The sequence below is a fragment of the Mobula birostris genome, chromosome 24, assembly GCF_030028105.1.
Source record: "Mobula birostris isolate sMobBir1 chromosome 24, sMobBir1.hap1, whole genome shotgun sequence".
Taxonomy (NCBI): Eukaryota; Metazoa; Chordata; class Chondrichthyes; order Myliobatiformes; family Myliobatidae; genus Mobula; species Mobula birostris.
Genome location: NC_092393.1, coordinates 36769864 through 36796038, shown reverse-complemented (window position 1 = coordinate 36796038; position 26175 = coordinate 36769864). Strand labels below are relative to the sequence as shown.

The 26175-nt window shown below is 40.6% G+C and overlaps 1 protein-coding gene across 1 annotated transcript in view; it reads left to right on the top strand.

Moving 5' to 3' along the window:
• Positions 1 to 26175, top strand: part of engase (endo-beta-N-acetylglucosaminidase) — a 72981-nt gene that overhangs the window by 18474 nt on the left and 28332 nt on the right. Inside the window, exons 6-11 of the mRNA XM_072242126.1 lie at positions 5944 to 6092; positions 8548 to 8713; positions 12120 to 12223; positions 12679 to 12787; positions 18031 to 18218; positions 25474 to 25622. Of these exons, the coding sequence (XP_072098227.1) occupies positions 5944 to 6092; positions 8548 to 8713; positions 12120 to 12223; positions 12679 to 12787; positions 18031 to 18218; positions 25474 to 25622 (865 nt within the window). The remainder of the gene's footprint in view (positions 1 to 5943; positions 6093 to 8547; positions 8714 to 12119; positions 12224 to 12678; positions 12788 to 18030; positions 18219 to 25473; positions 25623 to 26175) is intronic.

The following is a 26175-nucleotide window of genomic DNA, read 5'->3' as shown; positions in this document are numbered from 1 at the left end:
GCCAAGGGAACTTGGTCCTTCTCTATTTTCTCTGTCCTGGCCCTGCATAATTTTATTCACCAATTACAGCTCCCTTTGGCTTTCTCTCTTCCTGTAAAAATAAATCCCATTCTGTCCAGTCTTTCCTTGGAGTTTGATGTCAAATGCCTTACCAAAATTCATGTGGACTGCAGCAACCACAATGACGTCATTGATCCTCCTCGTTACCCCAAAAAGTTCATTCTAGTAAGGCCGACGAGTCCACCCCTCTATAAATTAATGATGACTGTCCATGATAAATCTGTGCCTTTCTAAATGAAAGTTTCTACTTCCACTAATTTGCAATTAAAAAGCAAAGAACTGTAGATGCTTGTACCTGAATCAAAACAGGAAATACTCATTAATATTGGCAGCATCAGTGGAGGCCTTATCAGCAGAATCTTGGTCTCTTGCTCAGAGTGTTTGCAGATCTGTAGTATGCTCCTAATAATGTGTGATTACTCCTTTTGTTCTGTTCTTTACGACAAGCCAAATATCACTTTTTTTTTAGATTATGAAGACACGCAGTCCTCTTTTACTGTCATTTAGTAATGCATGCATTAAGAAATGATACAATATCTCCTCCGGTGTGATATCACAAAATACAGGACAGACCAAGACTAAAAAAACTAACAAAACTGCATAATGATAACATATAGTTACAACAGTGCAACAATACCATAACTTGATGAAGAAGTCCATGAGCACAGTAAAAAGTTCTAAGTCTCTCAAATGTCCCACATCTCACGCAGACGGGAGAAGGAAGAAAGCTCTCTCTGCCATGCCCGACCACAATCTGTCTCTGAGTCATCCGAAAACTTCGAGCCTCCGATCAGCTCTCCGACACCGAGTACTGAGCACCATCTCTGTCCGAACGATTCAACCTCAATCTCGGTCACCAACAGCAGGCAAAGCCGGGGATTTTGAGGCCTTTCCTCCGGAAGATTCCCGACCGCTCAGTAACAACAGCAGCGAACTGGCGTTTCAGAAATTTCTCCAGGTGTTCCTCTGTGCTTTCACGTCTGTCTCCATCAAATCAGAATTGTCCACGGCTCCTACTTAACGGATACGATATCATTTTTCACCAGAGGGCTGCGCACACGTGACGCGCTGCTCTCTCTCCTTCCGCCTATAATCCTTATAGGATATCATTTCTTTTACAGCTGTAATTATTATTCAAACTAATTCTGCCAGTATCTTCTGCCTTGCCTGTAAACCAAGATGGTAATCAGGTATGTCCTGCCCTCCTTTAAGCTAATTGTATTACAATGTGACTGGATCAAGTTCAAGCTCGCTGCAATTCAACGGTATGCATGTGTGCCGCCAAATGAAGTAACGCTCCTCTGGACCAAGGTGCACAAAACAGTACATATAACTCACACACAACACTTAAGGTAATATTACCACAAATACTTTAACAAATAATAAAGTTTAAAAGGTAACCAGTATAACACTTCTGGCGCTTCGTACATGGTGAGACCTGGGTGCTGGCAGAGAGTTCAGTAGTCTTATGGCCTGGGGAGAGAAGCTGTTTCCCCCCTTAACAGTCCTTGTCCTCATGCTGGGGTACCTCCTGCCTGATGGTAGATTATTGGACGGATGGAAGCGATTATTGACACTTGTAGTCAAGTGCCTTGCAATTCCCATACCAGACAGTGCCCTGGTCGAGGCACGCTCAATGGTTCTGCTGTAAAAATTAGTGAGAATGTGGGGAGGGGTGGCGGAGCCTCACTCACCTCTGTCTCCTCAGGAAGAGGAGACACTGCTGTGCTTTCTTGTCTAAAGAGGTGGTGTTGAGGGACCAAGGAGATTGTCCGTTATGAGCACTCCCAGGAACTTTGTGCTCCGAACGCTCTCCACGGAGGAGTTGTTTATGTGTAGTGAGGAGTGGTTAGTTTACGCCTTCCAATATCCCCTCTTTGATCTAGACCTTGTTGAGACTCAAATTGTTGTGCTCGCACCATTCAACCTGCCGCTCTTCCTCCTCTCTGTGTGCCGTCTCCTGGTCGTTGTCGATGGAGCCAGCCACTGCTGTGTCATCGGCGAATTTGGTGATTCGGTTTGAGCTGGATCTAGCAGTGCAGTCATGCATCAGCAGCGTGAACAGTGGGCCGAGCTCGCAGCCCGAGGGGGCGCCGGTGCTGTGCGTGATGCAGCTTGGGGATAGAGCGAAGTGCGAATGTTAGTCGTGAAGGCTGCAGTCCAGGAATTGGTGAAGGAGGCACAAATCAAAAGCATCTGCAGTCTCTGTTGTGTCAAAAGAACAGAAGCTGTTTTCTCTTTTATTTTGGTGAAGGACCATTGGCATGCCTTGCAGCATGGTGCTTATTGTACATGTCAGCTGTAGCTCAATTGGTAGAACTTGTGTTTTAAGTCAGCAGGCTATTTGTTTAAGTTCCACTCTGGAGACTAGAACTTAAAAACTCAGACTGTCACTCTAGTGGAGATCTGAAGGAGTGCAGCACTCTTGGATGTGTCGTCTTTTGGTTAAGATGTTACATTTTTCATTGTACGTTAAAAAAAAATCTAACCCTAATTGAAAGAAGTATAGAATATTCATGCCCCATGCCATTGCAAGTCTTTATCTCTCAACCAGCATTACAGACTACATCGTCACTACACGGAAGGATGTTTTGTGCAAATTGGTTGCCATGTTTGTGACACTGAGAATATTAGCTGCATCTCAACAATACCTCCATGTTTGTAAGTTGCTCTGTAACACTCTGTAGAAGACATGAAAGGTACAATATAAATGTATTCCTTTGTTTCTACTAAGCACTGTGACTTGTTATAAGGTTTGGCTCAGTAGTTTTCACTGTCAGCACTGAGTCTAAAAGTTAGGGATTAAATTCCCACTTCAGTAGCAAGAACACATGATCCTTGCTGGCATGCAATGTTGAGCTATTGGTAGGCTGATCTTTCGGCTGAGATATGGAACTCCTGGAGAGGCAGAGTTTTGAAGAAAAATTGCTGTCCGACTGTGCTGCTATAATTTATCTCCCAGTTAGTAAGATACGTGTCTAAGTAATTTAAAATAGATTATTTGGTCATGTATCTCAATGCTGGTTGTGTGAGCTAGCTGCTGCATTTCTTGCATTAAATTAGTTACTCTGCAATCTAAAAGATTGAAAGCTTTGATAGTGAAAGAAAGTACAAAATAACCCAAATACTTTACTGTGTTTATTTAGACATGAAACAATGGATGGGCGATTAATTACTATGCCTTTTGAATTGTGCCCAAGTTTGCTGTGAAGTTGTGTACAGTCTAGTGGTCTCAAACTTGAACTTGCTGTACAATTTTAATCGACTTTTTACCTATCAAAATCCTTGGTGAATAAGAATTAGAATTTTTAGAAAAGACATTTAGTGCACTGAACCTGAATATAGCAGGCAAATGGATTTAGTTAAGTTCATTCCTGACCTTTTGAATGATGGAGTGACCTTTTGATCTATTCCTTCTGTTTCTTGAGCTGTTTTCAATGCTGGCATTTCAGGATTGGATTCTAGCACTGCATATCTGTTTGATGTTTATGAATATTTTTACTTGTGCTTTGAAAACTCATCCTGTTTTATGTTGTCTGTTAGTTCCTTGTGTGTGTCACTGAAAGAGAAAAATAACTAATTGTTTCCTAGTTGACCCACTGAGTTCCTCCAGCAGATTTGTTTGTTGCTTCAGATTCCTGACCCGATGGGTTTTCTCCCCCAGCAGATTGTTTATTGTTCCAGATCCCAGCATCTGCAGTGGCTTGTGTGGCTCTAGTTGCTTCCTTATTTGGAATCTTTGCATCTCGATCTTTGATCTCCCCAAATTAATAGTCTGCAGGCAATCATGACCCAAATTGCGTTCTACAGCATTAGCAATCTCTGTTAGAATGAATTGCGTGTCCCAGAGTTCATGATTGCCATTCTTTCCCTTACTGAGCAGTGACTGGTATTATTATAATGCAGTCCAATAAAATAAAAATACTGATTAAATGGATATCAAATAGTCTCCAATCGCACTGACAGTCATAACAGGTCTGAGTAGAAATTTTACACATAGGGATACAGCAGACCCAATTACATTTTAATAACTGGAATTTTGTTTTAATAACCGTGCCACTGTTAGCTCAGCTTGTGTTATTTACCAGAGGTGTCATTTATTTTGAAAGTCTTGGCGTCCTTGTAGGAGTCCCACTTGAATGGCGAGGGTGGCGGGGTGGAGTTGCCAAAGGAGGTGCATGGTGCTCATTCCCTCCGCCTGCGTGTAGGTCATCCTTGGGCAAGGTGCAGTACCTGCTTAGCGTCCCTCCCCCACTGATCAGGGTCACGTGAAGCCATAGGAGCAGGTGGTGGACGGTCGTACGAGCAGCTGTCACGTATCACAAGTCCTGGTTATGCGGCCACTGACGTTAGGCAGACAACTTCTGAAGAGTATTGATAATGGCTGGGGTCACCTGTCTTCTAAAGACACTGCCCAGAAGAAGGCAATGTCAAACTATTCTGTAGAAAAAAATTGCCAAGAACAATTATGGTCATAGAGCATGATCACCCATGTCATACGACTTGGCACATCATGCTGACAATGATCTGTACTTTTATTTTAAAAAGCTACCTGGTCATTACAAAGTTCAAAGTAATTTTATTATCAGAGTATGTATATATTGCCATATGCTACCTTGGGACTCATTTTCTTGCAGGCATTCACAGTAAAACAAAGAAATACAGTAAAATCAATGAAAATCTACACACAAAGACTGACAAATAACCAATGTACAAAAGAAAAAAGACTGCAAATATATATATAAAAAAAATAGTACTGAGAGCATGAGTTGTAGAGTCCTTGAAAGTGAGTCCATCGGTTGTGGAATCAGTTCAGACTTGAGGTGAGTGAAGTTATCAATGCTGGTTCAGGAGCCGAGCCTGATGATTGTACGGTAATAACTTTTCCTGAACCTGGTGGTGTGGCACCTGAGGCTCCTGTACCTCCTTCCCAATGGCAGCAGCGAGAAGAGAGCGTGGTCTGGACGGTGGTCACTCTTGATGGTGCATGCTGCTTTCTTATGGCAGCACAACTCGTAGATGTGCTTGGTGGTGAGGGCCTTGCCTGTGGAGTATCCACCACTTTTTGAAGGCTTTTCCAATCTTAGGCTTTGATGTTTTCGTACCAGGCCATAATGCAACCAGTCAGGTTACTCTCCACAGTGCATATATAAGGAAGTTTGTCAAAGTTTTAGATGACATATATAATCAGCCCAAACTTCTAATTAAGTAGAGGCATTGGCGTGATTTCTTTCTAAGGACACATGCTGGTCCCAGGACAGATCCTCTAATATGAAAACACCGAGGTATTTAAAGATACTGGCCCTCTGCACCTCTAGTCTTCTAATGAGGGCTGGCTCATGTATCTCTGGTTTCTTCCTCCTGTGGTCGATAATCAGCTCTTTGGTCATTTTGACGAGAGAATCCAAAAGGTTAATTTAAAAATAATGCTGTGCTATGCGATACGGCAGTCAATGTTCTACAGCAGAGCTGTTAATGGAGAAACAATGTTCCATGCTGAGAGCTCCCCCGCCTTGCTTATCTCATTGCCTGTTTGGAATGAGACAAGTCTGCAGTACACAGTGGGTGCATAAACTTGAATAACAAGAAACGAATCTGATGGCCCTTGTGATGCATCAATTACATTATTTTCCCTTCTCAAAGCTTTCACTACTTTTAAATACCCAGAAGTATACTTGAAGTTCAAAAATGTAATAGGAAGTCTTGAAATCCATTCTTGGTTCAGGCAGATATAATTGTGCAGCAAGGGAGGTCCTAGTGAATTTATGGTACAAAGTTGCACACTTTCAATTCCAAAATATTTAGTATCCTTAAGAAACCAATGAAGTCAACTAAGAGATTACCATGCATGTCTAATATGATTTCTTTTCCTACATATTTCAGCCCACTGCAGTAAAGAATACGCCCAAGTTTCTTCGTCATTTACGCACCAGGATGCAGCAAGCTGTTCCTTGGAGCCTGGTTATCTGGTACGATAGTGTGCTGGAGACTGGTGTTCTTCAGTGGCAGAACGAGCTGAATGAGCAAAACAAGTAAGTGGGAATCGTCTGTATAATAGTTAACTTGCTGCTGGAATAGCATTTGATCATTATCTTGTACAAGTGTTCCAATAGTTCTAAATTCTGTCTGACCTATCCCTACTTGCAGAAATCAATTTTGATTTTGGCCTGGATCAAAATGCATCATGATCTGCACAGGGCATTGTACAAATTATCAGATCATGAGGCATCGGAGCAGAGTTAGGCCATTCAGCCCATCGAGTCTGCTCCGCCATTTGATCACGACCGACCCATTTCCCTCTCAACCCCATTCTCCTCCCTTCTCCCCATAACCTTTCATGTCCTGACTTTCAAGAATCCATCAACCTCCACCTTAAATACACTCAATGACTTGGCCTCCACAGTTGTCAGTGGCAACGAATTCCACAGATTCACGGCCCCCAGCTAAAGAAATTCCTCCTTGTCTCCATTCTCAAGGGACGCCCCTCTATTCTGAGGTTGTACCCTCTGGTCCTAGACTTCCCCCACTACAGGAAACATTCTCTCCACATCCACTGTGTCTAGGCCTTTCAATATTCAGTAGGTTTCAATGACATTTCCCCCCTCATTCTTCTAAATTCCAGCAAGTACAGTGAATTAGGGGTTGATAAAATAAAATTTTTGGTTGTGTTATCCAAGATTTTGTATGCTGATTCAGTTTTGGTGGGGTAAACCAAGCAAAACCTCTGCAAAGTCTGAGTTGTGTGTTCTGGGAAATCCCCCAGCATTGAAAGAGTGAAGCATGGAATACCTCACAATGGCATCCATTGATTTGCAGCTTATATCTAGATGTACCTTCTGGGATTTTTATTTGTCCAGTGAATTTAATAAGCTACTTGCACAGAAATAGATTTTGAAAACATCTATGGAGTCTAAATCAGTATGCCATGAAGGGGACCTCTCTAGACAGAATAAGGTAGGTTCTCTAAATATATTATTTATCTGGCTTTCCCATTTGAACTAGATAGTGGATATGGAGAGGATGTTTCCTATCGTGGGAGAGTCTAAAGACCAGAGGGCACAGTCTCAGAATAAATGGACGTTCATTTAGAACAGAGATGAGGAGGAATTTCTTTAGCCACAGGGTGGTGAATCTGTGGAATTCATTGCCACAGACGGCTGTAGAGGCCAATTCAATGGATATATTTAAAGCAGAGATTGACAGGTCCTTGATTAATCGGGGCATCAAAGGTTAAGGGGAGAAGGCAGGGGAATGGGGGCAAGAGGAATAATATATTAACCATGATGGAATGGCGGAGCAGATCCGAGGGACTAACCGGCTTAATTCTGCTCCTATGTCTTATGATCTTAAGCAACTCAACAGTAACAGCTTTTACTACCTATACCTTTTCTCTAGCAGCTTGATCTCATCCAACAAGCCTTCCCAAAGCACTGATTATAAATTCCCCATGCATGCACTCAACTTAACAGCCATGCAGACCCAAAATTGGTTCAAACCCCTAATCTTTCTACTGCAGACCTTGGGAATGGCTCCAGGCCTGTTTGGTTTCTTTTGCCTACTCTGTATTGTACTATGCAGTGCACTCAACTCATACAGCAAATGGCTGTTTTCTGTCCTGAGCGTTTAACAAAATAAGCCTTTTGACAGCAGCGGTTTAGGAGTGTAGCGGCAAAACAAATTGAAAATCAAAATAGAACAATTGCTGCTTGCCTGCGACTGTCCGAACTTTTATCCCTGTGTGGCGCTTCCACAGCTCAAATAATTGCTCCAAAAGTCGAGCCCTTTATTAACAATTAGCAAACGCACAGTTAAGCATTATTAAGTGTTATCTCAGCGGTCAGCAAAAGATACGACCTCTGCTGATCCCAAACTAGTAATTCCACAAAATAAGCAAGAATACATAACCTATTCCCTTCATTTTTACCAATCCCCCACTCATGTGGCTAGTTACTATAAGAAACATGCGACACAGAATGCAAAGCAGATGGAGAACAGATACATGGCTCCGACAAAGAGCAATATTTTTGTTCAGCTTCTGGACCTTTGTAAGAGGTGATTGCTTGCGGAAATAATTTATAGTACCTAGGGCATAAATACAATAATTGAGGCAGAGAGTCTGTCACTACACCCCTGTGTTAATAGCTGTGATCTTCAGAATCTCTAAGAGATTGAGCAGAATTACACAGTCACTGCTCTGAAATCTACACTATATTCCTTCAGCTGCATTGAAGAAACAATATGAGTATTAACAATTTAGATAGATGAGGCTCAGTTCTTAATAGCAAAACCAGATTACTGTTAAGGTTGAGCAGAAAATTAAAAAAAAGACTAGAAGAATGGTAGTTTGAAAAAAAAGAATGGTTTTATCACATTAATCTTGTAGAGTAGTACGGTGCGGGTTGTTTCAAAGGGGATTGTGTTTCAAAAACTGATTGGACTTTGCACGATTGTACTTTTGGTGCTCCAGACATTTTATTTCTTGTTTAGAGTTTTCTTTGATTCCTGTGATGGTATTTTCCTGAACTATAATTGGACGGAGCAGCATCTTGAGCGAATGACGGCACTGGTGGAGGGTCGTCAAGCTGACGTCTATGTTGGAGTTGACGTGTTTGGCCGAGGAGATGTTATAGGAGGAGGGTTTAAAACCAATCGGGTAATGCTTATTTTAGAGTTCTATTCCAACGTCTTATTTAACTTTCACCCAGCCATGTCCCTATTTTTAACGGTATTTGAAAAAATGTCCTTATATTTGAATGAATTTGCAAACTAGACATACAAATATCTGACTTGTATGATTTGCTACACACATCAGAAAAAAATGTGCCAGTGGTCTTATAGAATTTTTATATTCAAAGATGCTTATTTCAACTTGACATTCTGTATGACTTAATGATATGAACCTTGGTCTTTTTGTTTTTTTGTGGCTATCTGTAATTTATATTAAAATTTCAAAGTAAATGTTATCATCAAAGTACACATATGTCACCATATACAACCCTGGGATTGGTTTTCCTGTCAGCATACTCAGCAAATTTATAGAATATTAACCATAATAGGATCAATGAAAAATTGGCTAGAGTGCAGAAGGCAACAAACTATACAAATGCAAGTATAAATAAATAACAATAAGTAACAAGAACATTAGATAATGAGATAAAGAGTCTTTAGAGTGAGATAATTGGTTGTAGGAACATTTCAATGATGGGGAAATTAATGTAGTTATCTCCTTTTATTCAAGAGCCTGATTGTTGAGGGTAGTAACTGTTCCTGAACCTAGTGGTGTGAGTCCTGAGGCACTTGCACTTTCTACCTGATTGCAGAAGCAAGAAGAGAGCACAGCCAGGATAGTGGGGTCTCTGATAATGGACACTGATTTCCTACAAAAGCATTTTGTGCAGATGTGCTCAATGTTTGAGAGGGCTTTGCTCATGATGTGCTGGGCTGAATCCACTTCCTTCTGTGGGATTATTGTATTGCATTAACAATAATTTAATTTTATTGTTGTTAAGTAATTGACAAGTTATTGCAAAAGTCTTGGCATTGATCTTTGGACTGTGTTTTATTGAAGTTCTGTTAGACTATCTAAAAGGGACTTTAATCAAGAAGGTGGTGATGTGGCCTCTGATTTTAACAATTGTATAGAATATACAAACTTAATTTGGGGTCATAATGGAATTGATAAGTTTTCCAATCATAGGTCCTTACTTACCTTTTGTGCCCAAATAAATAAAATGCTGGAGGTCCCTTTTGTTTTGAGAATATTGATGTTAGTTTTTTGCTGCCCTCTGCTGTTGTGCCACTGTAATGAGACAGACAGAAATCTGTGCCTTTTTCAATCCAAAATCCACAGATGATCCTGGGTATGTGCCTTTAATGAATGTAACAAGCTGTCGCTGAGCACTGCTGACATTTTTCATGTTCAGAGGTTGAAGCAAAGTTTTTTTTTGAGGGAGATTATTGAAATTTAAGAGACTGGCAGAAGAAGATTTAAGCAGGATTATGAAACGAAAATGATTCTGTGATGTACAATATGTAAAGTATTGTGTATGTGATGCCAAAGTATAAACAAAATCAACTGGGGGTTTGTGGGGCTGAATTCTGTCAGGTGAACTTTTCCGGAATAAGTTGTTCTTGTAAATGGGTTTATATGTCCTAAGCTACATTGAGAAAGAATTAGTTGGAGGTAATTTTATGCACTGCCAAAGTATTACCTTATAAATCAAAAGTATCGCAGATGTTGGAAATCTGAAATAAAAACAAATCGCAGGAAGCACTCAGATCAGGCTGCATTTGTGGCAAGAGCGTCATAGTTAACATTTCAGGTCAGAGATCCTTCACCAGGACCAGAAACATTAACTCAGGTTTTCTTGCTGCTGCCTGACATGTTGACTCTTTCCATCACTTTGTATAAATATTGCATGATGGAAAGTTTGGAAGGATTTAATTCTTTTCTGCATTGAATATAACCTTTGATTTGGTTTCATGACTTTACATAAAACTTATTTTACATTAGATTTATTTGACCATAAAGATCAGATTTGGGGAGCAAGATCAGTCATAAGGAGAAAACATTTTGCCAGTCACTTTCACGTCTAACTACCGTTTATAATACTTTTTACTCAGCAAAACATCCCAAGATCCATTACAGTAAATTGGGTACTAGAAGACAATGGGATAATCAAAAGCTTGTTCAAAGAGGACCTTTAACTTGTCTTCAATGAGGAAAATGTAAAGGCTTATGGTTGTAATTAGACTTTCAGAGCTTATTGTGGAGATGGGGGTGTTGCAGGGTATATACTGAGTATAATTGAGCCAAGTATCAAACCAGGAGACAATAAAACATTTTCATTATGAATGTGAAAAGATGCAATTAACTACTATGGTTGATAAATGTCTTTTTGATAATGTCTTGTTGAAGCAAATTAGTAGTTGAGATGATTTGTGTCGACTTAAAAGTTGCATAAGTATTCAGCTGTTGTCACGATGCAGCAATGAATAGAGGCTCTGCCTGCCTCTTCGTGTATTCAAGTTGTATGAAAATGAATGCCAAAGCACGGATGTTGCTGGTACTTGTTTCACCTAATTTCATCTCTTAGCTTGAAACAAAAAGGGAACTGATTAACATCCTGTGTGTGAGCCACTGCAGTCTGATAGTGGCTGTATAATCATGTATAGTTTCAAACCGTTATCTTGCATATCACTTGCTAATGTTCAGAGATATTTCAGAGTTACCCGTTGGGCAAAGATTCTTTTAGGGAGTATACCATAATTAATATTGACTAAACTTTGGGTCTATATTTGTGATGAATTTGCAAAGGTGGGCTGCCTGATCAAGTACCAGTTGTAACTGGCACAATAGCTCTCATCACTCTGGGTATTGTACACTTCTCTAGGAAGATGTGTGCAGACTGGTCCTGCTCTCTCTCTTTGCCTTTGAGGAGCTGGACCTGTGCCACTTTGGGCAGGTGTAGGGACTGGTGTGGTCATTTGATAAGAGGTTCAGTCTGGAGAGAGACTGGCCTTTGGTCTTTGTGGTTGGAAGGAGAAATTGGAGATTGGGAGGGATTGGAGCCAGAAGATTGGGGAGTGTGGTCTACAGGTATTGTAGATCATTGTAATGGATGGGTACAATGTTGCATGGCTTTGAGATAAGTAGATGTTAGGCAGGGATAGATGTTTGGGTAAGTGATAGTCCCTAAGAAACCTCTAGGCGTTCTAGTTCAGTGCTGTTTGAGTAAGACCGAACAGAAACTGAAAGTGACTGATGAAGGGTGCCACTAAGATTGAAACATGATTATGATTATGTAACATTTAAAATATATTGTTATTCAATTGGATGTCCTGGCATTTTTATTCAAGTATTCATTGTATGTATTGCTTTTGTTTCAAGTTGTACAAACCCTGGCTTAATTTTGCTTTGAGGATATCTAGTGCTAAGGATAATTTATTTGACTTTGAAAAGAATATTCAGAACTTCCATTGAAAGCTTCTAATTCTCAGTGTTTCTTATCTGATATTTTTAACAAAGTATTTTTAAGATAATTTGTATTCTATTCCAGTCCTTTGAGCTGATTCGGAAGTACAATTTCTCAGGGGCTATATTTGCTCCTGGATGGGTTTACGAGACTCTGGATAAGGAGTGCTTCCATCAAAACCAACTGAAGTAAGTTTTGAATTACAGAATCTATGACTAATATTACTATATTTATAGATGATAAGTTCTTTTAAAACCTGCACATCTACACAAATGGTATTTACTTCCCAACATCACTTGCAACTTTATGATAGGTAGCTCGGATTCAATAGTGGATAAGGCAGTGATTGTTGTTTTGTGGTATCTGCAGAGCATAACTATATGTCCTCTTGAAAGAGTAGACATGCTGGAAGTAATCCACTTACTGGGTTTAGGAAGAGGGAGAAATCGATAGGATTGGTGGTTTTCCTATCAAATATCAACCACACTCTCTGATTTATGAAACATCTTAAAAACTTAATTGATAGGCATTGGATTTTTACGGTCTGGGAAACACCTTGGGCATTTATGATATTAATATGTAAGTTGTCAAAGATCAACTGAATTGATCATGTTTTTTAATTTGGTATCTGTTGCCTCTCTAGGTTCTGGAGTTTGTTAGTTAAGTACTTGCCCACTCACAGCATCTGCACACTACCCCTTGTCACATCATTTTGTCAAGGCTTCGGGAAGAATATTTACAGGAATGGAGAGGTAGGATTTGAATGAACCACTTAATGGTATAGATTTCACTCTCTCACACTGTGTGTACAGTTTTCAGTATCGTCACAGTGAGATTATTAATCTCAGTTCCAATTCACCTGCTCTCACTATTTTTCCTGAATGTGTTCATCTGAGCCATGGTGATAAAATCTCTTGCTTGGTCTTCTGCTTTTTGAGCTCTATCATCTATGAAGTGCTGCTCATGTATTATGAATTGTTACCTCTGCCGCACCTGAATGTGAAAGTGGGTAATGGGTGAAGAGACTTCTAAGTAGATTGCTCTTGGTAGTGACCATCGTCAATGTGTTGTGCTTCACTCATCCTGATTAATTAAGAATAGTCTAATTGATACATTCCTAGCTTGAGTCCTGTCAGTTTGAGATGATTAGGAAGGATGTCTCCTTTAAATGCTTACAATCCAAGTTTTTGTGTTCATTTGGCTGTTTCTACTACTGTCTCAGTGATAACACCAGCTTTCTCCAATATGTTGATGGTGGGAGATGTTGTTGGTGCTATTATGAGACTGATGCAGAGAAGATCATTATCTGACTCTAGTGCATCGTGTTATCAGCAACTTGTCTGTCCATACTTTGTCCTGAGCCTGCTGCAAGTTGCCGCAGGATATTTAATTTTTAAAGGAACTGCGGATGGAGCTTTACGTGGTAGAATCATTGATGTTGTGAGGTGCAGAGGGATCTGGTGACCCAGTGTATAAATCACCAAAGGGCTGTATGTAGGTACTGCAATTGTTTAGTAAAGTTAACAATAAGGGAGACATAAAGGACTGCAGACTGGAATCTGGAGAACGTTCTGCAGGAGGAACTTACTGGGTTGAACAGCATCTACGGCGGGAGGGGAGGGGTGGATGAGGACGGTGGAAACTCTGTATTAGTCTTGAAGATCTACCTGGAAAAGGCATGTAATTCTGAGAGAAGATTGGGTAGGGTTAGCTCGTAGGTGCTGGAGTTTAGAAGAGTGAGAGGAACTTGTTTGAAACATGAGGGGTCTTGAGAGGGTAAATGCTTCCTCTTGGGTAGAACCCAACACTTGGGATCGCCCTTTCTTAAGATAAATGGTTCACCCAATTAAGGTAAATTATTCTTTTCCTGAGAATCCCGAGAGTTTGAAAGTTCCTTAAAGTTCAATGGAAATCTTTGAGTATTTTTTGATATGGATAAATACTTAATAAGCAAAGGGTGAAAGGATACTGGGGTAGACAAGAATATGCTTGCAATTGGAGGAATTGACTAAGTGACAGAGCAGGGTTGAGGGGCCAGGTGGCCTATGTTTCTAATTTATATGTTCATTTGTAATCTTCAGTGTCCAGCTTTGTTCATGACCTCATAATAGTGAAAGGTCATGTATAAAACATCTGGAGATAACTGATTATGAACTGTTCTCAGTGTCTCTATAGTAGAGTTCTCCACAGCATGTCTCACAGCAGAGACATGATAGTTAGTCTCTGAAAATCATGCCAATGCTTGTTAAACTCTGATATGGGTTAAGTTACTGAAAGGTGTTTTTCTTGACCCCCTTCTGACCTATAATTGACAGACCGCTACTTGATGTTAAGGATAGTTTTTCTCATCCTACAACTTTAGATGCAGCAGAGACATGTGTTTGGTTTGAGAACAGATGCTGTACTTCTGCGCCAAACTAAAATAGGTTAGTTTTATCTGCGTAAGGCATAGTTTTAATGTTCTAACAATGCACGTCACATGCACCATAGGCATTAGATGCCTCTTTCATTTATTTAAGAATTTATTTTCTTAAGATTACTTTCAAATTAACGTTAAAGGCCATCTGCAAACACTATTTAACCTAATGGGGATCTAACACACTAGGGATCCATTGATACTCGGTTGTAAGTACTCCTCAATCATAACTATCTGTTTGATGATCGGGATTACACCCTTGTTTTATTTAGGACTATATGGGGCATCAGATTTATTCTTCTACTTACCTGAATATTTTATTGCCTCATGTGAAAATAATTCTGCTCATTATAATTTTTCTCCTCCCATCATTACTCTGACTAGAATGGCTCAAGAATGATTATTGCTAAATGAATATCCAATAAGTGCAAACGAGCAGCATTCTTTTCAGTTTTCATGTATCAGATCTCAACCTGTGATGTTAAAAGGGTTATATAAATTGCCATTAAATGTTTCAATAGAGACAGTACCATCTAGATTAAGTTTAAATATTGACGATAAGAAGAAAACTTTTGACACCGCGACTCAGAATGAGGGAAGGATACCCAAGTAGCAAGTCACAGAAATAATAGCAGTTGTTAAATATTTCTTTTATAAATATTCCATGCAGTATTTCTTCCTTGGGGAATATTTCTAAATTTAAGAAAGTTTTGTTGAATGTGCAAAATACCAAATTTCAGAGCAAGCTGAGATCTCTGCAACCTGCAGGCTAAGCATAAATTAGTACGTTGACTTACCAATGTAATTATCCAAGATCCCCTTATTGTATTGCTGCATATAATGTGGAGTGACTTCAAAGACATTATCTCATGTTTGAATTCGGATAACTTAACAAGGGATCAATCTAACGAACCAGATCCTTTGATGTGATAATAAATCTGTACTCTTTTCTTGCACTCTGATATTTTTATATCTTTGTTGGACACTTGCACAAATTAGATTAGATTGGTTTATTATCGTATACACCAGGGTGCGATGAAATTCTTTATTCACATGAAACTCTCAGAGTAAACAGTGACCATGGTAGTAATAAATATTAACAATAAATGCAATGACAAGCGCAAAACAGCAAGATGGTAATATTGTAGTGCAAAAAGAAATGCTGGAGTGACAATAATGGAATAACTGGAAGAGAAGGAATTAAGAATCTGAGAAGTTGGCAGCACATGTGAAGATGGGGGTCAGAAGTCTGATGGCAGTGGGGAAAAAGCTGTTCTTGTCTGGACGTCCAGGCTTTCAATCTCCTAGAACGTAGAAGATAGAAAATGAAAGGATATGGCTCCTTGACAGTACTGATCCCTTCCTAAACCAGCACATCGCAAAGAAGGACTGGATGGAAGGAAGTGACCAGATTGTGATGGACTGGGCTGCGTTTACCACTCAAGCAACACACACAAAATGCTGGTAGAACGCAGCAGACCAGACAGCATCCATAGGAAGAAGCACAGTCAACATTTTGGGCCGAGACCCTTCGTCAGGACCTCGGCCCGAAACGTTGACTGTGCTTCTTCCTGTGGATGCTGTCTGGCCTGCTGCATTCTACCAGCATTTTGTGTGTGTTGCTTGAATTTCCAGCATCTGCAGATATCCTCGTGTGTGCGTTTACTTCTTGATAGTTCCAGTGGTCGAGGCAGTGCAGTTGCTACACTGGGCTGAGAGGCAACTTTTCAGGATACGTTCTACAGTGCGTCTGTAGAAGTTTGTGAGAATTCTTGTGGACAACCAAATATTCTCAGGCCCAAGAAAACATATACAGAATGCTGATATACTTTTTTGATGACTATTTCAGTGTGAAGGAGCCAGATGAAGATGCTGGTGATATGGAACTTGAAGCAGTTGACAATCTTCATTAGCAGCTCTGTTGATGAGGTGTTTACCCATCCCACCCCATCCCTGTTGCTGATGTTAAGGGCTAGGGTGTTGTTCTTTCACCATGCTACAAGGTTTGCAATTCCTTTCTTGATTCAGTTGCATTATTGTTGTTAATCCAGCAGATGTGGTGTATTGGCAAACTTAAAGAGTGAGTAGAACAAGGGATTGAGCACGCAACTCTGGCGAGCATCATTGTCGAGGATCAGGGTGAAATTTTAAGCAAAACACAGAAAATACCGGAGGAAGTCAGCAGGTCAGGCAGCATCTATGGAAATGAATTAACAGTTGACGTTTCAGGCAGTGACCCTTCTTCGAGACTGAAAAGGAAGGGGGAAGATGCCAGACGAAAGGAGGAAGGGGAATGAGGATATCTGGAAGGTGAGAGGTGAAGCTGGAGAGGTTAGATGACATTCTAACCAACTGAAGCCTGCTGGTTAGGATGTTTAGAAGTTAGTTGCAGATGAGGGTCCAAGGCCAAGGACCAGAAGATTAGAGATGATCCTGTTTGTTATTTTGGTGCTGAACATTGATCAGAATTCAATGAATATCATATCATTCTGAAATGAGTATTTTGATTGTTGAGGTACAAGGGAGATGATGTCCTCCTCAGACTTATTTTCCTTCTACACAAAATGCAAGGGGTCTAGATTGTCTAGACAGCAAACATTTGAAAATACCTCTTTATACAGTATTATAAATACTATTTTTGAGTATCTGTGTGCTATTTAAAAGCAGCAAAATTTTTTTTTAAATGCATATTTAAGACTGTCTTCATACATTTGATGCTTGGTGACTTGAATTTTACTTGTTTTTACCTGTTTTAATCCAAACACAAGAGTGTGTCGCAGCACTTTCATGTGCAAGTAGTTACTCAGTGATAGAACTTATCCCCCTGACTTAGAAGGTTGTGGACACAATGCTGACGCGGGAAGCACAGAAATCTAGGCTAGGACTCCTATACAGCAGTCAGATGAAATGTTAAGATAAGGCACTGTCCATTCCTTCAAGCGAATGTTATAATATGTGACACACACTTTCGGGAAAGAGCATGGGTTGGGGTGTAGTGGGGATGGGCTTTCCTGGAGCTCTGGCCGATTATCTTCAACAGTTATCACTAGCTGGACATGTAACCCATCTCTCTTATTCAAGTCTATGTTTATTTCTGAGAAATACTTAGTTAATGTGAGTTGTCCCAATGTCAACTCAGTACTACGAGATCTTTTTATACTGGGAAGTTATTCAGTCATAGTTAGACTAGTAGTTGACTCATTCAGTATTGCCTCAACTTCTGAGAACTTGAAAATTTCTCTTCCAAGGTTGCTGCTTTTCTTGCATTACAACTGTGTTTATACTTTCTAACCTTAATTGGCCATAAAGCACCTTGGGACTGGCTTGAGGTTTTGAAAGACTCCAAATAAATGCTGGCTTGTTTGCTTTTGCAGTGAAGGTATTCCTTATGCTCTGCTGTGGGTATGATTGAAAATGATCTGGAAAATGAACACATTGGCTGAGATTACAAGAAAACAGCTTAATGATTTAACACGTTTATGTTTTAAGTTCAGCCAATATAAATTGGAATTAAGTGCTTATTTTGCTGAAAAATTTCTGTTAACAATCTGTATTCATTATCACTGTCATTTTCTGCAGGTGGAGACCACTGGAAATTGGCTGAATCTAAGCACTCAGGAAATTCAACCTTTATTTGTTGATCAACAGCCGGATCAAGTTGATGGTCCAGTGAAGACCTACGGGTGTTCAGAAGATGCCTGGAATGGAGGATGCAGTTTGGTAATTAAGGGGTTAATCCCTAGTACCAGGCCGGAAGTATCTGTAAGGTTAGCTCATGTACAAATATTTATAGATTTATTGGTTTCTTAACATCTTTTTGTTGCCAAGGCCAGGTTTGTGTCTGATAAATCCCTGAGATAATGCGTTATTCTGGCGCTCTCTTAGCACTTTGTGCTCTTATACTGGAAAATGAATCAGTCAATAGCTGGCATGGCACTTAACTCTGCCTTAGCATCTCAGAATTTGGCAATTTTTCAAAATGTAGGTCGTGATGTAATTTTCTTTCAGTTCCATTTATAAAATATTTATGCTGTTTTTGATAGCTAGAAGCAAATCATTGAGTTTAGACCACTTTCATCAATGATTGCAGCAGATGTGCACCCTTTACTTGATATTATAAGACCTTCTAGTGTATCATTGCATTTTCTTTGGTAAAGGGGAAAGAATTTGTAGTTTGGCCAATATCATGCTTATAGCAATTTGCTGGACAAATTTTCCTTTGAATCTGGCTGGGTAAATTTTATTTTTAATTTCGGAGATACAGCACGGTAACCGGCCCTTCCGGCCTGATGAGCCCTTGCTGCCCAAGCACCAATTAACTTTGTATCGTGGGAGGAAACTGGAGCATCGCAAGGAAACCACTTCATCGGGGAGAATGTACAAACTCCTTACAGACAGTGGCAAGAATTGAACCTGAGTCACTAACACTGGGAAGTTTTACTACGGTACGTGCGGCCCCAATTGTGTATCCTCAGGTCGAGTTGATTGCCAAGTTGGCTTTGAGCTCTTCTTTTCATTGCTGAGTACATTGAAGGTTCAGGTGAAAAAGAATATTCTTTTCTTCCCATTGTTCATCAAGTCGGGCTAAACGTCTTCTAATATTTATAGTCTACTTCATTTTCTCTTTTACTAGCTCTTGGAAGAGGCTGCAGCTGTAATATTGGTCACATTATAGGACTATGTTTACTTTGGAGCAGCTCTACTTTTGCTCATTTACCAGAACTCTTCTGTCTCAGAGGAAATATGATTTATCAAGTGTCCCCTCGCAAATAAAACTTCATCATACAGTTGTCTGGCTATAGTAATTTGGTTATTAAAATCTAGAATTGTTATTAATTTATTGATAAATTAACTTTTCTGCTCTTTCCCTTGATCAAAGTAAATTTATTATCGAAGTACATATATGTCACCATATACACCACTGAGATTCATTTTCTTGAGGGCATACTCAAGGAATCTATAGAATAATAACCATAACAGTATCAATGAAAGACCTATCTAACTTATAGTCATAGTCATACTTTATTGATCCCGAGGGAAATTGGTTTTCGTTACAGTTGCACCATAAATAATTAGATAGTAATAAAACCATAAATAATTAAATAGTAATATTTAAATTATGCCAGGAAATAAGTCCAGGACCAGTCTATTGGCTCAGGGTGTCTGACCCTCCAAGGGAGGAGTTATAAAGTTTGATGGCCACAGGCAGGAATGACTTCCTATGACGCTCAGTGTTGCATCTCAGTGGAATGAGTCTCTGGCTGAATGTACTCCTGTGCCCACCCAGTACATTATGTAGTGGATTGGAGACATTGTCCAAGATGGCATGCAACTTGGACAGCATCCTCTTTTCAGACACCACCGTCAGAGAGTCCAGTTCCATCCCCACAATATCATTGGCCTTACGAATGAGTTTGTTGATTCTGTTGGTGTCTGCTACCCTCAGCCTGCAGCCCCAGCACACAACAGCAAACATGATAGCACTGGCCACCACAGATTCGTAGAACATCCTCAGCATCGTTCGACAGATGTTAAAGGACCTTAGTCTTCTCAGGAAATAGAGACGGCTCTGACCCTTCTTGTAGACAGCCTCAGTGTTCTTTGACCAGTCCAGTTTATTGTCAATTCGTATCCCCAGGTATTTGTAATCCTCCACCATGTCCACACTGACCCCCTGGATGGAAACGCGTCACCGGTGCCTTAGCCCTCCTCAGGTCTACCACCAGCTCCTTAGTCTTTTTCACATTAAGCTGCAGATAATCCTGCTCACACCATGTGACAAAGTTTCCTACGGTAGCCCTGTACTCAGCCTCATCTCCCTTGCTGATGCATCCAACTATGGCAGAGTCATCAGAAAACTTCTGAAGATGACAAGACTCTGTGCAGTAGTTGAAGTCCAAGGTGTAAATGTTGAAGAGAAAGGGAGACATGACAGTCCCCTGTGGAGCCCCAGTGCTGCTGATCACTCTGTCGGACACACAGTGTTGCAAGCACACGTACTGTGGTCTGCCAGTCAGGTAATCAAGAATCCATGACACCAGGAAAGCATCCACCTGTGTCATTGTCAGCTTCTCCCCCAGCAGAGCAAGGCGGATGGTGTTGAACGCACACAGGAGAAATCAAAAAACATGACCCTCACAGTGCTCGCTGGCTTGTCCAGGTGGGCGTAGACACGGTTCAGACTTGGGCATTCAACCAGTGTGCAAAGGACAACAAACTGCAAAGACAAAAAAAAACCAAATAATAGTAATAATAAAAAATAAGTAAGCAATAAATATTGAAAACACGAGGTGAAGAGTCCTCGAAAGTGAGTCCATTGGTTGTGGAAACATTCCAGTGATGGAGCAAGTGAAGTTATCCCTTTTGATTCAAGAATCTGATGATTGGGGGATAGTAACTATTCCTGAAGCTGGTGGTGTGGGTCCTGAAGCTCCTGGACCGTCTTCCTGATGGCAGCAGTGAGAAAAGAGCTAGGTGGTGGGGATCCCTGATGATGGAGATTGCTAATCCAACATTTTAAAGATCTTAACTTGTAACTTGGGTTCTACTATTCCTTGTGAATGAGGTAATAAAGGTTTATAAAGGGAAAGGTGTTTGCAGTGGAAGGTACCATTTTGCTGATAAGTGCAAGATTAAATTGTAGGAAAAAGTTATGATGAACAGTTTTTGATTTGGTAAACACTTATCATATCGAGGTCATTTGATTTGCTGTGTAGCATGAAATACTATGATTTTTAAGGGCTCTCTGAATGAAACTGAAGCTAGTCTCTTAATCCTCTGATCATACTGTGATGCTACTTTTTAAAGTTTTGGATGTGCGTCCAGTGTTGTGAAATTCTAATATTAACTGCTGTCCTGTGACTTCCAAACAAAGTCCATGATGACAATAGAACAGTGACACAACCTTTTTTTTTGTATTATTTAAATTTTTATTTTAGAAGTACGGATTGGTAACAGGCCCTTCCAGCCCCACGAGCCCGTCGTGTCCAATTCCACCCTTGTGACTAATTAACCTACTAACTGGCAGGTCTTTGGAATGTGGGAGACAAATGGAGCATCCAGAGGAAACCTACGCTGGCGTAGGCAGAACTAACAAACTCCTTAACGGCGGTGGTGGGAATTGAACCTGGATCTCTGGTGCTGTAATAGCATTGTGCTAGCAATTATGTTGAATTACCACAGTCGTTTTTTTTAGCAAGCTGATTGCACTCTTTATTTTAAAAATATTTCTCCCAGCATTGTTTATCCTTTTCATCCAAATTCGATGTGTAATGATGCCTTTTTAGACTCCAAGATCCTTTTCAGGAAATCTGTTTTCCTGACTTTAATAAAGAAAGGCAACTGTGTTTATCCTGAATAAGTTAGCTTAATCTGTTGGCAACTGGGTCTGGAAAGTCCTGTGTGTGACAGAAATTGAATCTATTAAATACTCCCCAGCATCCATTTTATTAAGTACTAAACACCTTTTATAGAAATATTTCAGACTGACTTGTCAAAACAAAACAAAACTCCAGTCTTGTGTTTGGTCTCTGTAGTACTATTTGGAAGCATGCCAGCTCATTGGAATATTTGTTCCTTGGTATTGTTCAGTGATCTGGAGAAGCTAGTTATATATCATCAGAAGTTAAGACATTGAGGTTAGCATCTTGAAGGAAGCTCTGTCACATTGCGGCAGGAATGGGAGTACTGCTGTATCCTCCAGCGAGAAAGCTCTTTTAAACTATCAATAAGCGAACTTGTGAAGGTTCAGTTGTAGCTAAGTCTGTTTCTTGCCTCATTTATATGTCTCTTCATTCATCTTCGATTATGCTCATTTGTGATTGAGCAAATTGTGGATGTGTTTCTGGATTGAAATTTAAAATTAATCAATTACAAAGCATATTTTAAAGTAACACACGAAATGCTGGAGGAACTCAGCAGGTCAAGAAGCATCTGTGGAAATGAATAAACAGTTGACATTTTGGGCTGTGATCCTTCTTCAGGACGGGTGGGGGAAGGTAGCAGAATAAATCGTGGGGGTGAGGGGAAGGGGGATAGCTAGAATGTGATAGGTGGTCAGGTGGGTAAAAAAAAAAAGGTAAAGGGCTGGAGAGGAAGGAATCTGATAGGAGAAGAGAGTGGACCATTGGAGAAAGGGAAGGAGGTGGGGACCCAGAGGAAGTGATAGGCAGGTGAGGAGAGGTAAGGGGTCAGAGTGGGAAACAGAAAAAGGGAGGAGGAAGGAATTTTTTTTTACCGGAAGGAGAAATCGATATTCCTGACATCAGACAGAATAAAAGGTATTGGTTCCCCACCCTGAGGAGGGCGTCATCCTGACGCAAAAGGAGTCTTGGACCGACACATGAAAATATGAATGGAAATGTTTGGCCACCGGGAAGTTCCACTTATAGCAGATGGAACAGAGGTGCACGATGAAGTGGTTCCCCTAATTTATGACAGGCCTCACTAATGTAGAGGAGGCCGCATCGGGAGCACTGGATACAACAGATGGCCCCAGCAGATTCACAGGTGACGTGTTGCCTCAGTTGAATGACTGTTTGGGGCTTTGAATGGAGGTGAGGGAGGAGGTGAATGGGCAGGTGTAGCACTTTGGCCACTTAAAAGGAGGGAGATTAATGGGGAGGGATGAATAGACAAAAGAATCATAAAGGAAGTGATCCTTGCAGAAGGTGGAGAGAGGTGGGGAAGTAAAGGCATGTTTGGTGGTAGGCTCCCTTTGGAGATGCTTAAGGCAGCAGGAAGGTAAGGTGAGTGCTGATATTTGGGAATTAGAGGCGATGTGGGCGAGGGCAGCGTCAGTGGTGGAGGAAGTGAAACCTCGTTCTTTGAAGGAGGACATCTGTGACGTTCTGGAAAGGAAAGCTGCATGCTGAGAATGGCAGAGACCGATACAGTTTGGCACCAACAGCGTCACAGGAGTTGCCAGTCAGGGTGGTCCTCAACATAGGATTGCCTTCGGGACTCCAGCTCCGGATTTTTCCCTTGGGGTTTAGTCTCAAAGACTTCGCCATGAATGGGTATAGCCGCAAGGCAGTGGAAGTTTGAAATCAGAGGTTTCCTTCTCCTGAATGAGCTTCCAACCACGGCTGACAAGCCCCATGTGCATGAAGTGATTGGTCTTAAAGCGCCAGTAACCGCACCTTTGCCCCTTCTCCTATCAATAGAAATGGTTCTGCCAGGAGCTGAACTTGGTTGTTAAAGACTATTTGGGAGCATTTAATAAGTAGTGGGAGCTTGTCTCCAAGACCACCTCCGGCCATAATAACTTTAAGGTGGGAAGAGGTATAGTCATATTTTAAAGTGTTAATTTTTAAGCAGTTGAACCGGCATGCAAATCTGTCGTGCTTTTCCAGAGGTATTGTTTGAAAGCCTAGGGAAATGCTTATCATTCATAGGGAGCAGATTGTATGCCGGGGGACAGTGCACAAAAGAGCTTCTTATGAAAATTTTACACCTGTCTGGAATGGTCTTCAGATTCATTTTAAGCACCAACAAGTGGACTGGTCAGTTACTAAATGGGATTGAGTTTAGCATGCTGTGCCCATTTCTGTGTAAGACAGCTGTTAAGCAGTCTCTTTCAGCTTTGGTTAGAAATTCTAACAAAATTAGTTCAGTCCTTGGTAGGTTGGATCAGTGTAGCTGCACAAGATAGCCTCTCATGTTGAACATTGCCTTTCTCTTCAGAAGAGAAATAGTAAATTCTTTCAGTAAGGAATTCCCAATAACACTTCGTGAATGCATTTATAAGCCTGTAAGCTGAATCCTGAAAATAATTTGAATAAGCGGATCAAATATTATTTCCCATTATTTTCCGTAGAAGGTATAATTAAGCATGTCATATAGTCCCCCTCAACAGGCTCTCTGCACTTTTTGACCACTGATTTTTCTAGGATATGCACAATGCCTGATTTTTCTGCTTGTTTTACTTTTTTAAGATGGGGAATGAGTAGGCAGAATTTTAGGCTTAATGTGTCATTGAGATGAAGCCTGATTCTGTACTGTAATGTAATTATTTTATGAAGGTCATGAGGTGTTAATGCATTTTACATATAACAGTTTGAAACAACAGGGAAAATGTTGACTAATTCAAACAGTTCCTGAAACATTAAAGGAAAATATTGTATTGTCTCATCTATTTGACCCAGGAGGGGTTTACTTCCACTGAAGTACCCTCGCAAGAAGTGGGTAGCCACTCTGTAGATATATCAACTGATCACTCCCTGGACAGTAGGCACATTGGAGCATACAAGAACATGCAAGCAGCAATAGGCCCCTCCCCTTAAGCCTGCCTTACTATTTGATAGGAGTCAAATTTAGTTTTCTGTCATATACACTAGGGTGCAATGAAATTGCATGTATGAAGCTGGTAAAGTAATAGCAGATGCAACACAGAACAACCATGATGCAAAGATAATAGTGGAATCTGAAGTAGTGCAGAAAGCAGCTAAATTACCAATAATGGAATAAATGAGAGAGAGAGAGAGAACTAAGTGTCTGAGAACATGGCAGCACCACTGGGAAGGGGATGTGTAAAAATTGATTGGTTCAGAGGTCTGCTACCAGTGGGGAAGAAGCTGATTTTGAGCCTGGACATCCGGGCTTTCAAGTTCCTGTATCTGCCCTAAGAAGGTCTGAGAGAGAAAAGGGAATAGCCAGCCTGGCAGGATTCCTTGATATTGGAATTCTCCATAACCCTCCAATTCCTTGATCTTTCAAATATTTATCTTTACCTTAAAAAGATCTAAATGATCTGGCCTCCACCATCTTCTGAAGCAGAGAATTCCAATGTTCACTCCCCTCTTCGAGGATTCAGACTTGGGATTTTAGATCAGAAGCTGAGTCCTTTGTCGACTAGTCTGCTAACCAACCACTTTACTGCCGTGGCATTCTGTGAGGACTAGTTTTAGTAATGCACATGCAGTTAAAGATTGATGTTTTGAGGTATTATTTTTGTGAAATTGCTTCACATTATGTAAATTCTTAATTATGTGGTGTTAAATTCAGTCAACCTTGTTCCAACAGGTTATTTGGTTTGCAGGTCCAGAGTCCTCCCAAACTTTTTGTTGCCTTTATTTACAAGCTACAAGATGGCAGTGGAATCAGTGTGAGTCCGGAGCTAACGACGTGCCCACTGTCACAGTGTCATTCTGACAAGGTTTCCTCAGTCAATGGTATGTGACATGGTATTGAATATGCATGTTAGCACTAAGTTGCTGGTAACAGTAGATATGTTTCACAAAGAAATCTGTAGTCATTATATGTGTGTGGTTCGTCTGCAGCACAGAGCTGGGTCCTTCAAGCCCACTGTAGCCATCCTGATCCTGGGGTACTGATCAGTACTAATCACATTTCACTCTTGGATTGTAGCATACTGTCCCTTGGCAAGTATGTTGGAAGGGAATTCAGGACTATGCAGATGACTGTCCATGTCTCTTGATCTCTTCACAATATGAAGGGATCTGCAACCACGGCTGCTTTAATATATGTTTGAAAGGCGGTCATAATGGACTTCCAAAGAACCTTCCTGTTGTAGAGTCATAGACAATACAGACCAGATACAAGTTCTTTGGGCCAGCTAGTCTGTGCCAACCACATTGTCCACCCCTAGTTCCAACTTCCTGCATTCACCCCATAATCCCTCCAGGCTGCACCTATCCATTTACCTATCCTAGTGTTTTTTCATCCACTTTCTCTGGAAGCTCATGCCATATACCCACTACCCTC